Source organism: Aspergillus bombycis, assembly GCF_001792695.1.
Source record: "Aspergillus bombycis strain NRRL26010 chromosome Unknown contig00002, whole genome shotgun sequence".
NCBI classification, from domain to species: domain Eukaryota; kingdom Fungi; phylum Ascomycota; class Eurotiomycetes; order Eurotiales; family Aspergillaceae; genus Aspergillus; species Aspergillus bombycis.
This window is the reverse complement of record NW_019170004.1, coordinates 946160-961345: the sequence shown is the minus strand read 5'-3', so window position 1 is coordinate 961345 and position 15186 is coordinate 946160. Positions and strand designations below refer to the sequence as shown.

The window sequence follows — 15186 nt, the reverse complement described above, 5'->3', positions numbered from 1 at the left end:
TCTCACGTTTTCAGTTCATGCTGACAGCCTTGACGTCCATGGGCTGGAAGTCCTCATTATTCGGTAAATTTCATTCATAGTGGCTGTTGCCTCGTTACACATCAAGTGCGACCGTGGTACATGGTCACAACCGTCACTCACAGCTTATTCTTGAGCGACAGCAGCCTCTGAGTAGCTTCCGTAGGAGCCATACTGGCCGTAGTTGCCGTAGCTTCCATAGTCCACAGGGGTAGCTGTTGGGGTCGAAGATGCGGTAGTGGTCTTGCTCTCTTCAGCTTCGGGGACCTCGTCCCTCTTGTACGAGTCGTAAGAGCCGTAGCCACCGTAGTTCCCATAGTCGCCATAGTTTCCGTAGCTGATGGGCGTCTCGGTTGGCGTCTCAGTAGTAGAGGAGGTAGGAGTGGCGCTGCTGTCATCTCTCTTCTCGAACTTGTACGCTCCATAAGAGCCATACTGGCCGTAGTTGCCGTAGTTACCATAGTTGATAGGAGTAGGGGTAGGGGTTTCAGTGGCCGCGGTCGTGCTGGAAGGCTCGTCATCGTCACCCTCACCCTCGGGGACGTCATCTCTCTTGTAGGAGCCGTAGGAAGCGTAGTTGCCGTACTTGCCATAGTCTCCATAGTTGCCATATTGAGCAACCCCGGCAGGAGGCGTTGGCTGACTGACCTCAGAGGAGGAGGAGGCACTCGAGACGGGAGCGGCGCTCACAGCCAAGATCTGAGTGCCCAGGGCGAGCAGAAGGGACTTGCTTGTAAAGTGCATCTTGGAAGAGTATTGAACTTTAAAGATCGCAGAAGAGGATTTCTGGTTCAGAGGGTTGATGAATAGAAGCTGATCACCGAGGGAAGAAGGAAATATTTATATAGGATCTCCGAGACCCCGTAGAAGCTATCACCGAGATGCTTCTATAAATATAGACTCATATCGCTACTCCATCTCGTAAATTGTCCCAGCATTGCCATTGGGCGTGTCTCTTGAGTCGGATGAACCACCAGGACACGAGCTCCTCAGCCCGTCCTTCGTACCAATAACAACGGTTCCAGATGATACATTGTGGCTAAACAATGCAGTGCTACCTTCTCGACCCGCAGAGAATCCCACCTTATCCAAGTGCTAAGCCAACAAGTACCCTGCAGTCGAGGGGTAGTCGCCACAAAAGGACCGGATATGCCGGTAAAAAGACCCAACCGGGTCGAAACTGGATCGGAAGGGGAGTAAATTCGCAGTAGAGAACTAATTTAGGCGACGAGATGCCTTACATCATTGTCTCATGGACCGCAGTCTCGACTGTGGAGTGGATGGGGTCTCCAAGCTTCTCCGCAGGCCAAGAGCCACTCGTATTTGATCGACTCTAATCGTCATCTGCAGCCTAGATGAACCACTGAGACATACATGCAGCTAGGCGTGCTGTTGTCTTACAGCACACAGCGGTTGCCTCGGGGATCTTTCTTGGAAATGGCGGGCCTTGTCTCACATCCTATTTTTATTGTCCTCGGTTGCATAATGACTTGTCGATTTCCGTAACGTGCCATCCATTTCCTGTGGGGCACCGTATATGAGTTGGCCACCGTGAACGCCATAATTAAACATCGGCTGCGAAATTTCCTGCCCCCCCGTGTACACCGACTTTATATCGCCCTTGTTTCTTCGTCGTGCCCCTTCCTCTCGCGATTAAATAATCTGTTCCTCACGACACCGAAGGCAAAATGCGCCATTCAGTATCAGATTCCGACGTGGACGAGAAGCTTCTCTCCGATGAGGAGGCCACTTGGCCGCGTGAGCAGAAGCAAAATGAGAGCCTATTCAAGAGATGTGCAAAATGGTTTCTTTTTGTTGCAGTCGCCGTATTCTCCTGCTTAATAGGTGTTGTTCTGGGACGTCAGCAGCACAATCTGGATAAGGCCTGCACTCGACAACTTACCCAATACTGTAAGCTCCTAGCCCCAGTCCAAAACACATCCGAAGAAAGATATATTCAAGGGAAGAGCATGAGGACGTATATCTAACACAAGTATAGCCCCCGTAATCCCAGAAGTCGGGATCGAATACCACCAAGAACAGTTCAATGGCTCGTTCCTCAAAGAAAACATCTATCGGCAAGAAGCAAGCCCTGAAGTAGATGCTGCATGGGAAGCTCTTGGTGTCAACTGTACGTTCTCCAGCCGCTTTATGCAGCATGAAATCCAGCTAACAGCCGTGCAGACAGAAGTCTTAGAGTCCCTGCAGAAGAGGCTCAAAAGTCGGGACTTGCTCCTGACCAAGTGAAGATCAACGAAAAGTATGGAGGAGGGTATCCTGCAAACGTTGAGGGGTTGCATCATCTGCACTGTTTGGTATGTTGATCTTATCCCCGATTGACACCATTTATAACTAAAGTAGCCATGTTAACAAATCAATAGAATCTCCTCAGACAGTCCCTCTACTACAACTACGACTACTATCATGAGCAGGGCCAGGGTGCCTTCGTGAACAATGATCATATTGTCCGACGCCACGTGTGTACGTATTGACCGTTCGCGCTATATTCTCGCTCTTCATATGCTAATCGTGAACACAGCCCATTGCCTAGACATTATACGACAGCAGCTCATGTGCACCGTTGACATCGGCGTCCTTGGCCAAGTTTGGGTCCACCCGGAGAACCCCGAGCCATTCGTCGATTTCAATACGCAGCACAAGTGTCGAAACTTTGAAGCTATCCGGCAATGGGCAGAGCGCAATCAGCTTCCTGAAACTGTGCCCCAGGACTTTCTGCAACCGCCAAAGATCGAGGATAGAGTGTATAATGAGATTCCATGATAGTGTTGTGATAGTGATGATGTACATATAGTTGTTTATATGCCTTAATGAAAATGATGGACTGACGCCAATGGGCTGGCCTGTGATTTCGTGTTAACAAGTGCGGCTCCTGTGAAAAGATCATATATTTAAGTGGTTTGAACAGTGGCCGTTTGTCAAATAAGCTGACAGGATCCATTCATGCTATTTTACATTCGTTGGTAAGACGTACGCAAAGAAGCTTGTATTATATTGGCAAAAGCTCAATCGGAACTCAATAATGATACAAACATAGGGATTTGCCAAATAATAGTCAACACGTAATGTGAGCCCATTCTCTCACACCCAGAAGGGTACGATGTTCTCACTTGAAGATAAGTCATACAGCAACTTTCTGATATCTTGGCCACTCAACCTTGAACATATCCGCAGGAATTACGTCCGCATTGACGCCACAATGACGAGTCGGAGTGGGGTCCCAGGGTAGAGATATCGTATGTCAGTGGGATTTCAGGGAGTATTGGTGGACTCGCCAGGAGTGGTGCCCGGATCATCATCCTTCTCTGTGCTATCAGTCGGAGTACCAATCGGTGGGAAACAGTAAGAGTAGGCTTAGGACCCGTTGCATTGGGTTCATCGGGGGTTCCAGTTTCGTGGGGAGCAGCGGGAGTAGGGCTAGGGGCACCCTCTTCAGCATTAACTGGTGCATCAGAGTTGTGAGAAGCAGTTGAAGTACTGTTAGAATCACAACCCAGCTGAGCAATTGGAACGTGGACACTTCCAAGTGCAGGATGGCAGGATAATCCCTCCGTATTGACATTAGTGTCAGCGTCGCTGTTACTTGTTTCAGTACTCAAACTGGTGCTCTGTGTGCTCGTAGCGAAGGGCGTGGCCCTTGTACTCCAGCTTGTATCATTGCTCAAACGCGCGCCTCGCATGCTCTTATCAGACGGATCTAAATCATTAGGGTTAGTCAGAGTTGCCGGTCCACCGTCGGTTATGGACCAGGCGAAAAGACCCCCGAGACAATGTTTGTTGGCAAGATTGGCCCTTTTCTTCAACGCTTCGGCATTCTTGAATCTGACCCTGCTTTATATCAGTATGCTTCATCACTCAATGCTTTGACGGGGATTGGTACAATCGATAATCATTGAAGAGACCGTCATTTTCATGATAGATAAACCAACTATAAGCACTGGACTCATTATAGTGCACTTCTGGTGACTCGCGTTCAATGACACTTTCAATTTCATATGACGTGAAACCCCGGTTATTAACGAAAGGAACTGGTAACGAAGGACATCCGGCAGTATTGCACTTTGGATCTTCAAATTCGTCTGTATCAACACCCAGATCCAATGCCATTGAAAGTTTATCAGGGTCAATATTGGCTTGCCGCAACAGTCTGAGGCTACGTTCAATACCTAGTCAAGTTTAGTATTTGAAAAGAAAGCTAAGAGAGTCACAACACACCAAATGCGCTATCCATTTCAGTTTTTGGCGGCTGTCGTCTCGCGCATTTGGTGGTGCGAGAGAATGGAAAGAACGTGAGATGGTCAAGATGCTCAGCCATTCCAGAAAGGTCGTGACCCTTCAGGCCGCCTATTTTATGGATTAGATCGTCTTGTTCTCAAGTGAGTCTCACGGATAAAATCACATTCTGTGGCCTCGATGGTAGCTGATACAGCGTACTTATCACCAAATGACTCGCGAAGCTCCTTTAGCAAGGTGACAAAGTTCTTGGCCTCATCAGTCGAATAATCTATCTCAGGAGCAATCAGTAGGAAGCCCAGGGTAGATCGCTGCACTTTCTCGTGAAATACCTGGTATATATACAGTTGACAAGTCAAGATCAAGACCGTCGAATCCGTACGTTTCCATATGCTTAACGAACTTGTCAATGAAAACCTTCCGATCCTCAAAAGAGCGAGTTATGTTGGGCCATTGATTATCTTCGTCCACATAATGAAATACGGATAAGTAGGCCTTGAGAGACGGCTTTTTGATCTTCAGATCGGAAAAGTCTTTCCAGTCTTTGCGAAACGAGGTGTCTTGGGGTGCAACAAGCGAATCAGCGGGGCCAAAAGGATTGAAGGGCATGTAGAGATGCTATGGACTATCAGCTTGGCTCTGGTCATTGAGTGGTTAAACAAGTGGAAGGGAGTATTCTAAACCCACGGTCCAGGGTTCCACATTGATATCTGATGGCTGAAGTTTATCAGACCCACGAGCACTACTCCATGACCTATAGTATCCAATATAACGTTGCATGCTCGAAGTCCAAAAACATGTTCTATACAGTTTGCGGTGAGTGCACGATCAGATGTGTGTCACTAGGCAGATGGCATACCGTGATTCACAGTCTGGTGTAGAGTCTTTGCCACATAATTGTGAGTAATTCCAGTAAATATAAGGTAGAGGTGGAAGTGGCTACTTACTGTCGCACCGTGTTTCAGAAATAGAGAGGGAAAATACCTGCACAGCAAGACATGCGAACAGCAGACTCAGAAGTTGCCACTGAGGGCTGTGGAAGAAGGCCATCGTGACTAGGACTCGGGGAATCTGTTGTCAGTCGACAAAGGGCTGGGAGAGCAGCAATACTTATACGTACTACGCTGTAAATCCACTTTCCACTTTTAGGGGATGGGCGAACCTTTCAATACAGCTAGTGTTTAGGTTGCGTGTATGCTTCAGGGTCCTCCATCACTCTCGTTTAATATGAATATTCTTTACGCATACCTTGGCATGTGTTGTCCTAGCTCTCTGTCATTCTAGCTCTTTCTGATTTATATGCGAAAGGATAGTTGGGCTCAGAGCATACTGATTCGTTAGCTTAATCATGGCATGATATAGCTATTAGGTAAAAGTACCGACAGAACCGGCACCGTTCTATCACCATTTTGACGTATAGGTCTCTTAGAGGCTAGGAGTAATCGTCCGATCACCGTAGGCTAGTTAGGGCAAAAACCTTTTTCTCGTGGGGCGCTCCCAAAGCGGATCTGTTCTAATATTAGGACGAGGGTTACGAAAGTCGGATCGCTTTAAGACCTATACTTTTCTTTGTCTTGATAGGTAGGCGCTTGACGAGCCGACTGACTAGGGTTTATGGGAAGTACAGAGCCATACAACTTCCATGACGATTTGGGTGGCTATTTCTTTGGCAGAACTCGAGACATAAATGTCGACTGAATGTCTGCCCTTGCAGCCTATGCACCTACTACAGGCCTATAAGGCCCATGAGCTATATACCTACAGCCAAAGGTATTACGCCAAGGTTTATAATGAATGCACACTTCATTAGAATTAAGTTGGGGTGGCTGATCGGGCGCTCGTCCTGAACAAAGAGCATTGGATAGGCCCCTGTTAACCCTGTTGGAGCAGAGCACAAACGGTATCGAGGCTACTTGGTGTCCCAATTCTCATGGTACCGTGAAGTATACCAGAATATTCTGATCGCAATTCGACTAGAATAACTCAAGGTGTCTTCCTCTTACAAGGTTTAAGGTTACCAGCCTTCGCCTCCATGGGAATGATTGCATCTGCCGTCCACACAGATCGCTCGGGGGTAACAGTCTCGGTCACTCGTGCATTTGCGAGGTCCAATCATGTCGCGTTTCTCTACTCCAACGCTTCCTGCGGTATCTAGAGACATCGAACTAGACACATATTGGCACCAGCCATTGATGCAGAGCCCAGTGGGCCCGCAATGCACATGGAGATGGCATCTCTGCCGAGTCTTCAGACCATCTGAGGCTTCTCCAATGTCTGCATCACGGGCCGCTGTCTCTGTGGATTGATCAAATGGCCAGCAGAATCCGTCCATGCACCATTGGCCAACTGGACAATCGGTCACATGCTTACATCGCTGAGCATCTGCAGGGGGCAAATCTTCTATGTAGAGGCGATTAATATTTACTCCGCTGGCCAACCAGATCTGGGGCATTACTGACGATCGCTGTCTTCACGGAGAAGTGGCTCCGAAGCAGGACGTGGGATTTGAACGCAGCCTCCACGCCAGCAATAGTATCCTGGAGGGCAGTCGATACTGGTGCTACACTTGCCCACTGCAGTGGAGGTGGTGATGTTAGTGTCTGTTTCCGCATCTCACGGGTCAGGGGGCGAGATAGAACGCAGTATTTTCCTTGAAGATCGTCACGGACAACTCTTTTCAAACTATCGCGTGGGGCTCTGATGCAGTATCCGACACGGCAGTGAAAGCTGATAGGGCAGTCCTCGTCGCTGAAGCACCTACGTTGGTCTGTTCAAATATTATGTTTAGTCCATGGTGTGTTTTATCTGCAGCCTTTGCATGAACATTCACTCACCGTCGTCGCCTGTCAACCAGTCTGGCACCGTTTCCCAAAGGTCTTGGTTGTCGGGGCCTTGACAGGGTAGGCTAACAGAGGGAGCTGCACCGGTGGTAAGGGTGTTCAGTCAACACAAAGGTTCTGAATGTGGGAAGAAACTTGAATACCTGCTTACCATCACTATCTGGAGCAGTAGGAGTAGAGCTGAGCGAAGCAACCAGACTGAAGAAAAACAAGAGGGATAGTATGTAGGGCGTCATGATGGGCTTGGCGTGTTTCTTATCGGAAGACACTCTATGGGTCAAAAAGCAGCCAGTCTAACGGAGACGAAAGATCTCAATGGAACTACTAGCCACTACCTTATTATATACCTCAGCAGGACGCTCTGGGATAAGTGAATTTACCAAACGCTTTCAATTCCTCCACTACATTCAATAGTATGAACACCGCGAAAGCCGACTCGGGTGACCTGCTTGATTCACATCACGTCGATAACTGGGTAGCCCATATTACATGTGTATTTTCATTAACATACAACGGGGTGCAAAGTTGTCATTGTAGGGTCAGCCATGAAGTTGCTTTATTCCCTGTGAGAAGTCCTTACACGGTGGAGATCCTTTTTCCATACTCGGGTGTGTAGCAATAGGTGTCTTCTACATAATACTGACGGCCAAACCTGACTGCATGACTTGTGAAGTTTCCTTTCTTACTCTACCTTAGTAAAAAGTGACTGAGGGGCAGGGCTAGGTCTATTGGCAAAAGTCCACGCATACGGATCGCTCCAGCCTCACAGCGTGGCTGCAGGCACAGCCTCTCGAGTGGCGTTTTACACAATTGAAGGCAATATGGCCTGTAGATCGCCTGCCACGTGGTGCCAATCAAGCTTAGTCTAGTGACCAAGGAAGTGTCTTCCGTAATGAATAAAACGGCATAGCGGGAACTTATCCTGAACCTCACTTAACTTTGCAGCTCCATACCACTCAGGATAGCCACAAGACCGAGCAATAATCATGACAGACCATGCAAATCAACCGCCCACAGGTCAACAAGATGCCCTGGATGACATTGTAAACCTCATCAGAAGTGGGAAGATAACTCGCATCATCGTCCTGGCGGGCGCAGGTATCTCTACAGCAGCAGGTGTGCCCGATTTTAGATCACCGGGAACAGGCCTCTATGATAAACTGGCGCCATTAAAGCTACCCTTCCCAGAGGCCATCTTCCATATCAACTACTTCCGACACACACCAGAGCCTTTTTACGCGATAGCCAGAGCCCGCAATCCCAAGAACCTCAGACCAACAGTTTCCCATGCGTTTCTGGCTCTGCTGGCAAAGAAAAACCTTCTTGATTTCGTGTTCACGCAGAATATCGACGGCCTGGAGCTGGATGCCGGTGTCGCCGCAGAGAAAGTGCTTTCCTGCCATGGAAACTGGAAAAGCCAGCGATGCCATAAATGCAAGACGCCCTACCCGGATGGGCTCATGGCCGAGGCAATTGAAACAGGCCAGGTGCCGTACTGCCAGGTCCCCGACTGTGGCGGCGCGGTCAAACCCGATGTGGTTTTCTTTGGGGAACCTCTCCCCGCCGCCTTCGAAGTCGAGGAGAAGAGGGTATCGGACGCGGACTTGATGCTGGTTATGGGGACAAGTCTCAAAGTGGCGCCATGTTCAAGACTACCGCGTTTGGTGAAAGAGGGGACGCCTAGGCTGCTCGTGAATATGAAGCAGGTCGGGGATTTTGGCACTCGACAATCGGACGTGTGCATTCTTGGGTCGTGTGATGACGGTGTGCGGCGGCTAGCTGATTCGCTGGGATGGAGAGAAGAGCTGGAAAGTCTTTGGACACATGCCGTGGCTGGTAAGCAGGCGGAAGTGAATACTGACAATGTGAAGACTTTGGATGAGTGTATTGCAGAGTTGGCGGACAGAATGAAGGTCGCAGGGAAGATCTCAGATGGACATAAGAGAATGTTAGAGAAGCACTTGGAGGAAAAGCTTGCGAATCTCCTTCCTAAGCCTTCTACCAGCTGACCTCTGTATGTTAGCTACATTTGACTTTCTGGATCGGTTATTGCTCTATTGTGTTGGTGATGACGGTTGTCGGACCCTGAGAAGAACGAAATAGGAAGGACGCAGGACACGGGGAAAGCTTTCTTTTCGAGAAGGAGAAGAATATAAGACAAGCCAAGTGAAAACGACGATCAGCTAACGAAGAGTGATACGTAAATCATAGACCATTATGAGTTGCCATGAATTGTGTAAATCAGGACAGCTAGCCAAAACCGGTAGCCAACCTTCGCTATAGGCAACATACATGGACGAAATACTGAGATTCGGTGCAACAGTTATCTATTTAGTCAGCTCAAACTATTTCAGCATCACTTAGAGTTTCTTCTAAGATAATATATCGTAGTCTTGAATTCACCATGGATCGAAACTACCTAGCTGGATAGATTTGGGCAATGTTTGTGAATGCGTTGAATATATGCTCTCATTCTCCTTACTCATGAGAAGGTAAATAGTGTCTGTAGATTACTTAGTAGCTAATTATCAAGGGTGTTACGAAAGGAGCTCCTTCACTCTCTCTACTTTACTTCGTGTAAATCTGTCTTTATATTTTTGATCATTAGGTGTAGGGCCTGCATTGGTACCTGGCTTATTAGCATCATGTTTCAGCCAAGGTATAGCCCTTAAGCCCTTATCAAATTGACGGCAGCGGAATTTAAAGTCCCCAACGCCGCTGGGGAAGGATCAGGCATGGCATATTCCTTCAGCTTCGTCGGAGCTCGGGTGTGATAATGTCCCGAATAGGTCCCTGCGCCTTTGTATGTAAACCGTTCTCGCGCCTCTTGATTTGAGGGTCTTCTATTTCACACGCGTACTTGGTCTCTTTGCTGCTCCTGATTCCTTTTTTACCTCTTTCCCGCTTTCCTCTTGACGACTCCAAAGTATGCCCAGTCTTCCGCTGGAAGTGCTCAAACTCATAGTAGAGTTTCTGGACCCGCACGACTTGGCATCTGCATTGCATGCCATTCCTGGCATAGCCTCCATTCTCTCCAGTGAATACCTTCATCTACAGATTAATGATCGAAGGGAGACAGTATTTCACCTGCTTGCAAGGACCGGTAACGAAGTATCGATCAAGTTATTCCTCGTCAAGAAGTCTATTCCTCTTGATGTTAAAGATGAAAGAGGTTTATCGCCACTTTCCTGGGCCGCAAAGTGTGGCCATGCGGGCATTGTACGACTTTTGATCGGATGTAGTGATGTTGAATCTAAGTGTCTGCATGGCTGGACACCTTTATCACTCGCTGCTCGAATGGGGCATGAATCAGTCGTGTCGGCCTTACTCTCTTGTGAAAGTGTAGACCCAGACAGTCGGGATAGGTGGAATTGTACACCTTTATATTATGCCGCGGGGAATGGCCATCTGGGAATCGTGGAGCTTCTACTGGAAAAGGGCGCAAATCCAGTCATGAGTGATTCGAGGGGCTGGACACCCCTAGCTAGGGCTGCTCAAGAGGGGCTTGCAGACATTGTCAAACTTCTTATCCAGCACTCCAGATTGGCTACGGATCGGGCAGATTTTGAAGGCAGGACACCCTTATCGCATGCCGCAGAAGAGGGTCATTATGAGGTGGTGCAACTGCTCTTAGCGCAGGAGGATGTTAATGTGGATTCTCGCGACGCAGATGGACGCACACCACTTGCATGGGCAGCCCGTGGAGGCCATGCAGAGGTAGTGAAGGTACTTCTTGACCGTGGGGATGTTGAAGCTGACTCCAAGTGCAATTTTTATTGGACTCCGCTGTCCCGAGCATCGCAGGAGGGCCATGAAAAAGTAGTGAAACTCCTTGTTGCGCGATGTGAAGTTAATGTTCATGTACAAGACGACCAGGGACACACGCCGCTTGATCATGCCTCTGCAGGAGGCCACCGGGGTGTCCAAAAGCTACTTCTGGCGCGAATTCAAACGGATGCATCGTCTTCACAAGCATAACCTTTTGCTGTTAACCGTGACGCCCTCACAAAGGATCCCCTACAAGTGGACAGTGTGAGATGCTTGGGTAGTAGAATTTGTCTACTGTGTATGGATCCTGGATCTCGAGATAGCGGAACTCAAGAAAAAGTTGGACGACGCCAACAAGGAGTTCCTTGCAAAGCAGCATCGTATTGATACTCTGGAAGAGTCGCTTGGAGGACTCGATCGCCCCTTCTGAATGACACATCAACCGAACATACGTCGTGTGTTTATCAACCGCTTATACTGCTGCCTTTACTTGCATGTCATTTTCTTGCCCACCAAATTGCTTTGCTGGGCTACATTTAACTGCCACTTGTTTAAAGCGTTATGCGTTTGCCATCGGGAGGACACGATGCATTACTTTGATGACGGAATTGTTGTGTACATACTTAGGTCGATGCTTGGGCCCGTCAATGACACAACAACTAACTACATACTACGAGCCCAACAAGTGTGTTTATTAACACGTCGAGGACGGGTACCAGATATAGAGTAATATTCACACGGCGATTGACACAATACATCAAGCCAAGCACAGTGGTTGTCCATAGAATTAATATGAGCAGTTCATTCTATCTGTTGATTCGCCCCAAGTTACTTTCCTTCTCGAATGCTCATATATAACAGCCAAGAAAAGTATCATACCATGGAGAAAGCTATGAATTGTAAGACGGACTTCAGCTTAAAACTCCCATGTCTCATCAGCAGATTTCAAGGCCCAATCGAACTTTTCCTGCAAGCTTTTGGAAAAGAGCTTGTTGATCGGTACACCAAACCTTTTCGAGAATACCACTGTCAGGCGAGGGTCGATATAATTCTACAGCGCCACAGGTACTATTAACTCCAAAGTATGCAAAAATAACCAGGATATGATCTCACCGTCTTTGAGGTACCAAGAGCAATTTCTTTATTGCTCTCTTTGTCTTGGATTTGAAGCGTTGCTGCTTCTAGACGTTGTTGGGCTTTGATGATGTCCTTCTGCAATTTTTCAATGGATGTACTTTTGCTGCTGCATTTCACTTTCCCAGTTGTATTTTCCTGTTGGAATTCCCTTTCCGTTTGAGCGATTAACTCCAATTCTTTGTCTAAGCTTGGCTTGTCGGCTTCGAACTTCTTCTTCGCTCTCTGGCGTTTATCTTCCAGCAAGGATAGCTGATATGCGGCAATCCATCCAAGATCCAAGCACCTGTCGAGCTCAAAGAACTCACCCTCCATTTCGTTTCGAATTGTGGGATCTAAGCTCAGCATTTGCTGTTTTAAGCGCCATTGTTGGTACCGTATCACTTTTGCCTGTGAAAGAATTAGTCTGACTGAAGACTGGGAGGTTTCAAGTTAGATCGGGCTTTCGCTCGACGGTATTCCTACACGATCCTGAAGCTTTTCCATCTGTGCCAGGTGATTGGAAGATATTGTTCGCTTATGGTTACATAAAATAGCTACCGTTCTATTGGCATCGTTATAGGCCTTGACCTTCTCGTCGATCGAGCCTCCTGGTTGTATCGATTTCAATAGCTCAGAAAAGGTGTGGGAGGCGTTGAAAGTCCGAAACACTTTTGCGCTTAACCCAGGCATGTAGGTTGAGAGGTGTCTGTTGAGTCCCGCGGTCTGCAATAATCAGTAATAGAATAAGAAATGCTTCTGCGAAGAGGTATAACATACGGTTAGACGATCAAAGATACTATCGCCTTCTTTTTTTGGATGCTTCTTGAAGATTTTCAAGTTCTTGAAGACCTGGGCGTCCACCTCGGCCTTGTCATAAAATCGAATACTATCCTTGCCCAGGAAGTCGAATATTACCGTGTTAGGTGGTCTTAATGTGATATTTTCGTACTTGAGCGAGCAGCATCCCACCGTATCTGCCTCACCTTCACCTTTCTCATTGCCAGCACGAAGTGCTAACTTGTCGACCAGATAAACGGCCGTCGCTAATTGACGAGTAGCCATAAACCTGTGTTGAAGATCTTGCTGGTAGTCATTCCGTATACGATCGATGTGAATTTTCAACCTGCGAGCTGTTTCAAACTTATGAAAGTCACTCTGGCCTTTGACGTCTGAACTAGCAGCCAACATCACATACTTGAACCTCCCATTCACATTTTCGTTCCACATGGCCAACCATGTAGCCTCCTGGTCATGCTTGACCTCCTTCCATTGATGACCTGCGGGGGCTGCAGGGACTTTGGCGTCTCTGCTGAGATTCAGGGTGACCTGTTCAGGATGGACTCTAGTTTTGACTCTTCCGTTCTTTGGATGATCTCCACGACCCCGAAAGAGCCCTGGGGGCTCGATCCGAAAATTCCCAACTTTCTGCTTTTTGCCATCCCAAACACAGTACTTATAAGCCCCCTCCATTGAATCTTTACCTGCCTTTTGTGCTTTTCGTTCAGCCAGCGGCAGTTCTTTTCTTTCAGATTTTCTGCTCTGGAAGTATTCGAATATCGGAGAAAAGTCACACTTGTCGAATTCTCTGATCTCGGCTTTTTGGCCCTGGCTGTTCCTACCTCCGGACGTTCTCTTTATGGTCATTTGGAAGTCCTGAAAGAAGTTCTTCTGGAATGTCGCATTCTCAGTATAGTGGGTAGCATTTAACATCTCCCCAAAGAAGCAGGCCACCTCTTCTGCTTCTGGCTCCAGTGTGATTGGAACACCGTCGTATTTCATCTTGACGTCGAGTGGAAGTGGTGTATAAGGGGGTGGAAAGAGGACACCATTATGCTCCAGGGTGGTCCATTTTCTTGTGCGGTCATCGCCGTTAGAATATTCCCACCACATTTCACCCGGAGATCCATCTTCATCTTCATTCTTATCTTGGTTCGAGCCTTTCAACTTTTCCAGCGCGGCTTCCATGCCCCTATTTGCTTGCTTATGAGGTGCTGGTCGTGACATCCCAAGTTGCGCTGCCTGCTCCGGTATTTTCGTAGACTGAATCTTTGTGGCTAACTTCTTATCCTCCATACCGTTTTCTTTCTTTATGTGAGAGTACCGTTGGCCTGAGCTACGCGATGGAGTTTCTTGTATCTGTTTCGATCGTTTCGTAGATATCTTTGCAAGCGGGATATCGGAATCGGATTCTTGGTGACTTGTAGCAGTCGTGTTGCTCCTTCTGACTGATTCTGATCTTCTGGGGCCGATCATAGAATCACTCGCTCGACATAGGCCAATTCGCTTCGACTATAGATGTCAATCAGAGGAGCTCTTCTTACCGACCCTCATCGGATGCCATCGGAGTACTACGTACCAAAGGGACATCGTCATCATCACTGTCCTCTGACTTTATCAGGGGTCCTCGACTGACGTTCGATAGTCTCTTTCTCTTCGCCACACGATGTGTGTTTGGAAATCCATGGGTTTCAGTCATATTGTCGTTCTTAGAATTGGTATCTATTGATAGTCTCGCCGGTCACATAAAAACAGCAGTTGAAAGAAGGTAAACCTATGCTGTGAGGTTAATTGAGGAAAGGGAGTGGTTAAAGAGAAGTATGGGCGTCCTATGTACACCACGTTTACCTGGACGCAGATGGAAAGCACGAGTAATGAATCGATGAGAACCAAAAAAAAAAGAAAAAGAGTTGTAAACCGAACCTTTAGCATTGAAAGAAATCAAGACACCAAGAAGACCCACACTTCATCGCTGAACAATGTCGAAGCTCTTGCGGCCATCGAGCACTCGGAAGCTTATCGGCCCCGAAGACCGAGCTCTTCCGGACAGTGCCAAAAGAGTTTTCAACCACATTTCAAGGATTCACGCCAAAGTGCCTCAAATATACTAGTCGCTATTTCCAAGGAGCCACTAAAATCGGTTGACTGCTTCGTGCGAGGGCTATATTGGGCAGAGATCATTCTCTTCTGCCATGGGGCAGCAACGAACCAGGGCTGCGGTACGTCACGGGGCGAAACCGATATCCCTTTTCGTCATGGCTATGGTCTTTCACTCATTAATATCTGCTAGTGTGATCTGTGCTATTCTAGGAAGGTTTGTAATGCTGCCATCGGACAGTGTTTGTGTCGATTAATTGCCCTGTCGTGCAGGTGAAATGCGATCGAGAGGAACAGTGTAAGAATTGTCGGGCGGCAC

At 47.7% G+C, this 15186-nt stretch overlaps 7 protein-coding genes across 7 annotated transcripts; 3 read left to right on the top strand and 4 right to left on the bottom strand.

Annotated features, from left to right (window-relative positions):
- Positions 1 to 144: 144 nt before the first annotated feature.
- Positions 145 to 762, bottom strand: ABOM_000749 (uncharacterized protein; the record flags this gene model as incomplete). The annotated part of the gene is made up of 1 exon (XM_022527879.1): positions 145 to 762. The coding sequence occupies one exon, from the start codon at positions 760 to 762 to the stop codon at positions 145 to 147; it is 618 nt and encodes a 205-aa protein (XP_022394346.1).
- Positions 763 to 1706: 944 nt separating this feature from the next.
- ABOM_000748 (oxidase ustYa family protein) lies at positions 1707 to 2799 on the top strand (the record flags this gene model as incomplete). The annotated part of the gene is made up of 5 exons (XM_022527878.1): positions 1707 to 1929; positions 2018 to 2149; positions 2203 to 2333; positions 2400 to 2499; positions 2558 to 2799. 5 exons carry the CDS (start codon positions 1707 to 1709, stop codon positions 2797 to 2799), a joined length of 828 nt encoding a protein of 275 aa, XP_022394489.1.
- A 489-nt stretch (positions 2800 to 3288) lies between these two features.
- Positions 3289 to 5319, bottom strand: ABOM_000747 (glycoside hydrolase family 18 protein; the record flags this gene model as incomplete). Its single annotated transcript, XM_022527877.1, has 7 exons — positions 3289 to 3341; positions 3398 to 3864; positions 3917 to 4202; positions 4252 to 4380; positions 4424 to 4601; positions 4687 to 4887; positions 5254 to 5319. 7 exons carry the CDS (start codon positions 5317 to 5319, stop codon positions 3289 to 3291), a joined length of 1380 nt encoding a protein of 459 aa, XP_022394493.1.
- Positions 5320 to 6283: 964 nt separating this feature from the next.
- ABOM_000746 (uncharacterized protein) lies at positions 6284 to 7378 on the bottom strand (the record flags this gene model as incomplete). The annotated part of the gene is made up of 4 exons (XM_022527876.1): positions 6284 to 6669; positions 6725 to 7036; positions 7104 to 7187; positions 7261 to 7378. Coding segments are annotated over 4 exons (900 nt in total), but the record flags the coding sequence as incomplete, so codon positions are not given.
- Positions 7379 to 8095: 717 nt separating this feature from the next.
- Positions 8096 to 9118, top strand: ABOM_000745 (SIR2 family histone deacetylase; the record flags this gene model as incomplete). The annotated part of the gene is made up of 1 exon (XM_022527875.1): positions 8096 to 9118. One exon carries the CDS (start codon positions 8096 to 8098, stop codon positions 9116 to 9118), a length of 1023 nt encoding a protein of 340 aa, XP_022394491.1.
- Positions 9119 to 10037: 919 nt separating this feature from the next.
- ABOM_000744 (ankyrin repeat domain-containing protein) lies at positions 10038 to 11087 on the top strand (the record flags this gene model as incomplete). The annotated part of the gene is made up of 1 exon (XM_022527874.1): positions 10038 to 11087. The coding sequence occupies one exon, from the start codon at positions 10038 to 10040 to the stop codon at positions 11085 to 11087; it is 1050 nt and encodes a 349-aa protein (XP_022394490.1).
- A 706-nt stretch (positions 11088 to 11793) lies between these two features.
- On the bottom strand, positions 11794 to 14469 carry ABOM_000743 (DNA topoisomerase 1; the record flags this gene model as incomplete). Its single annotated transcript, XM_022527873.1, has 5 exons — positions 11794 to 11928; positions 11991 to 12401; positions 12477 to 12716; positions 12771 to 14282; positions 14350 to 14469. The coding sequence occupies 5 exons, from the start codon at positions 14467 to 14469 to the stop codon at positions 11794 to 11796; spliced, it is 2418 nt and encodes an 805-aa protein (XP_022394496.1).
- Between the last annotated feature and the right edge of the window lie 717 nt (positions 14470 to 15186).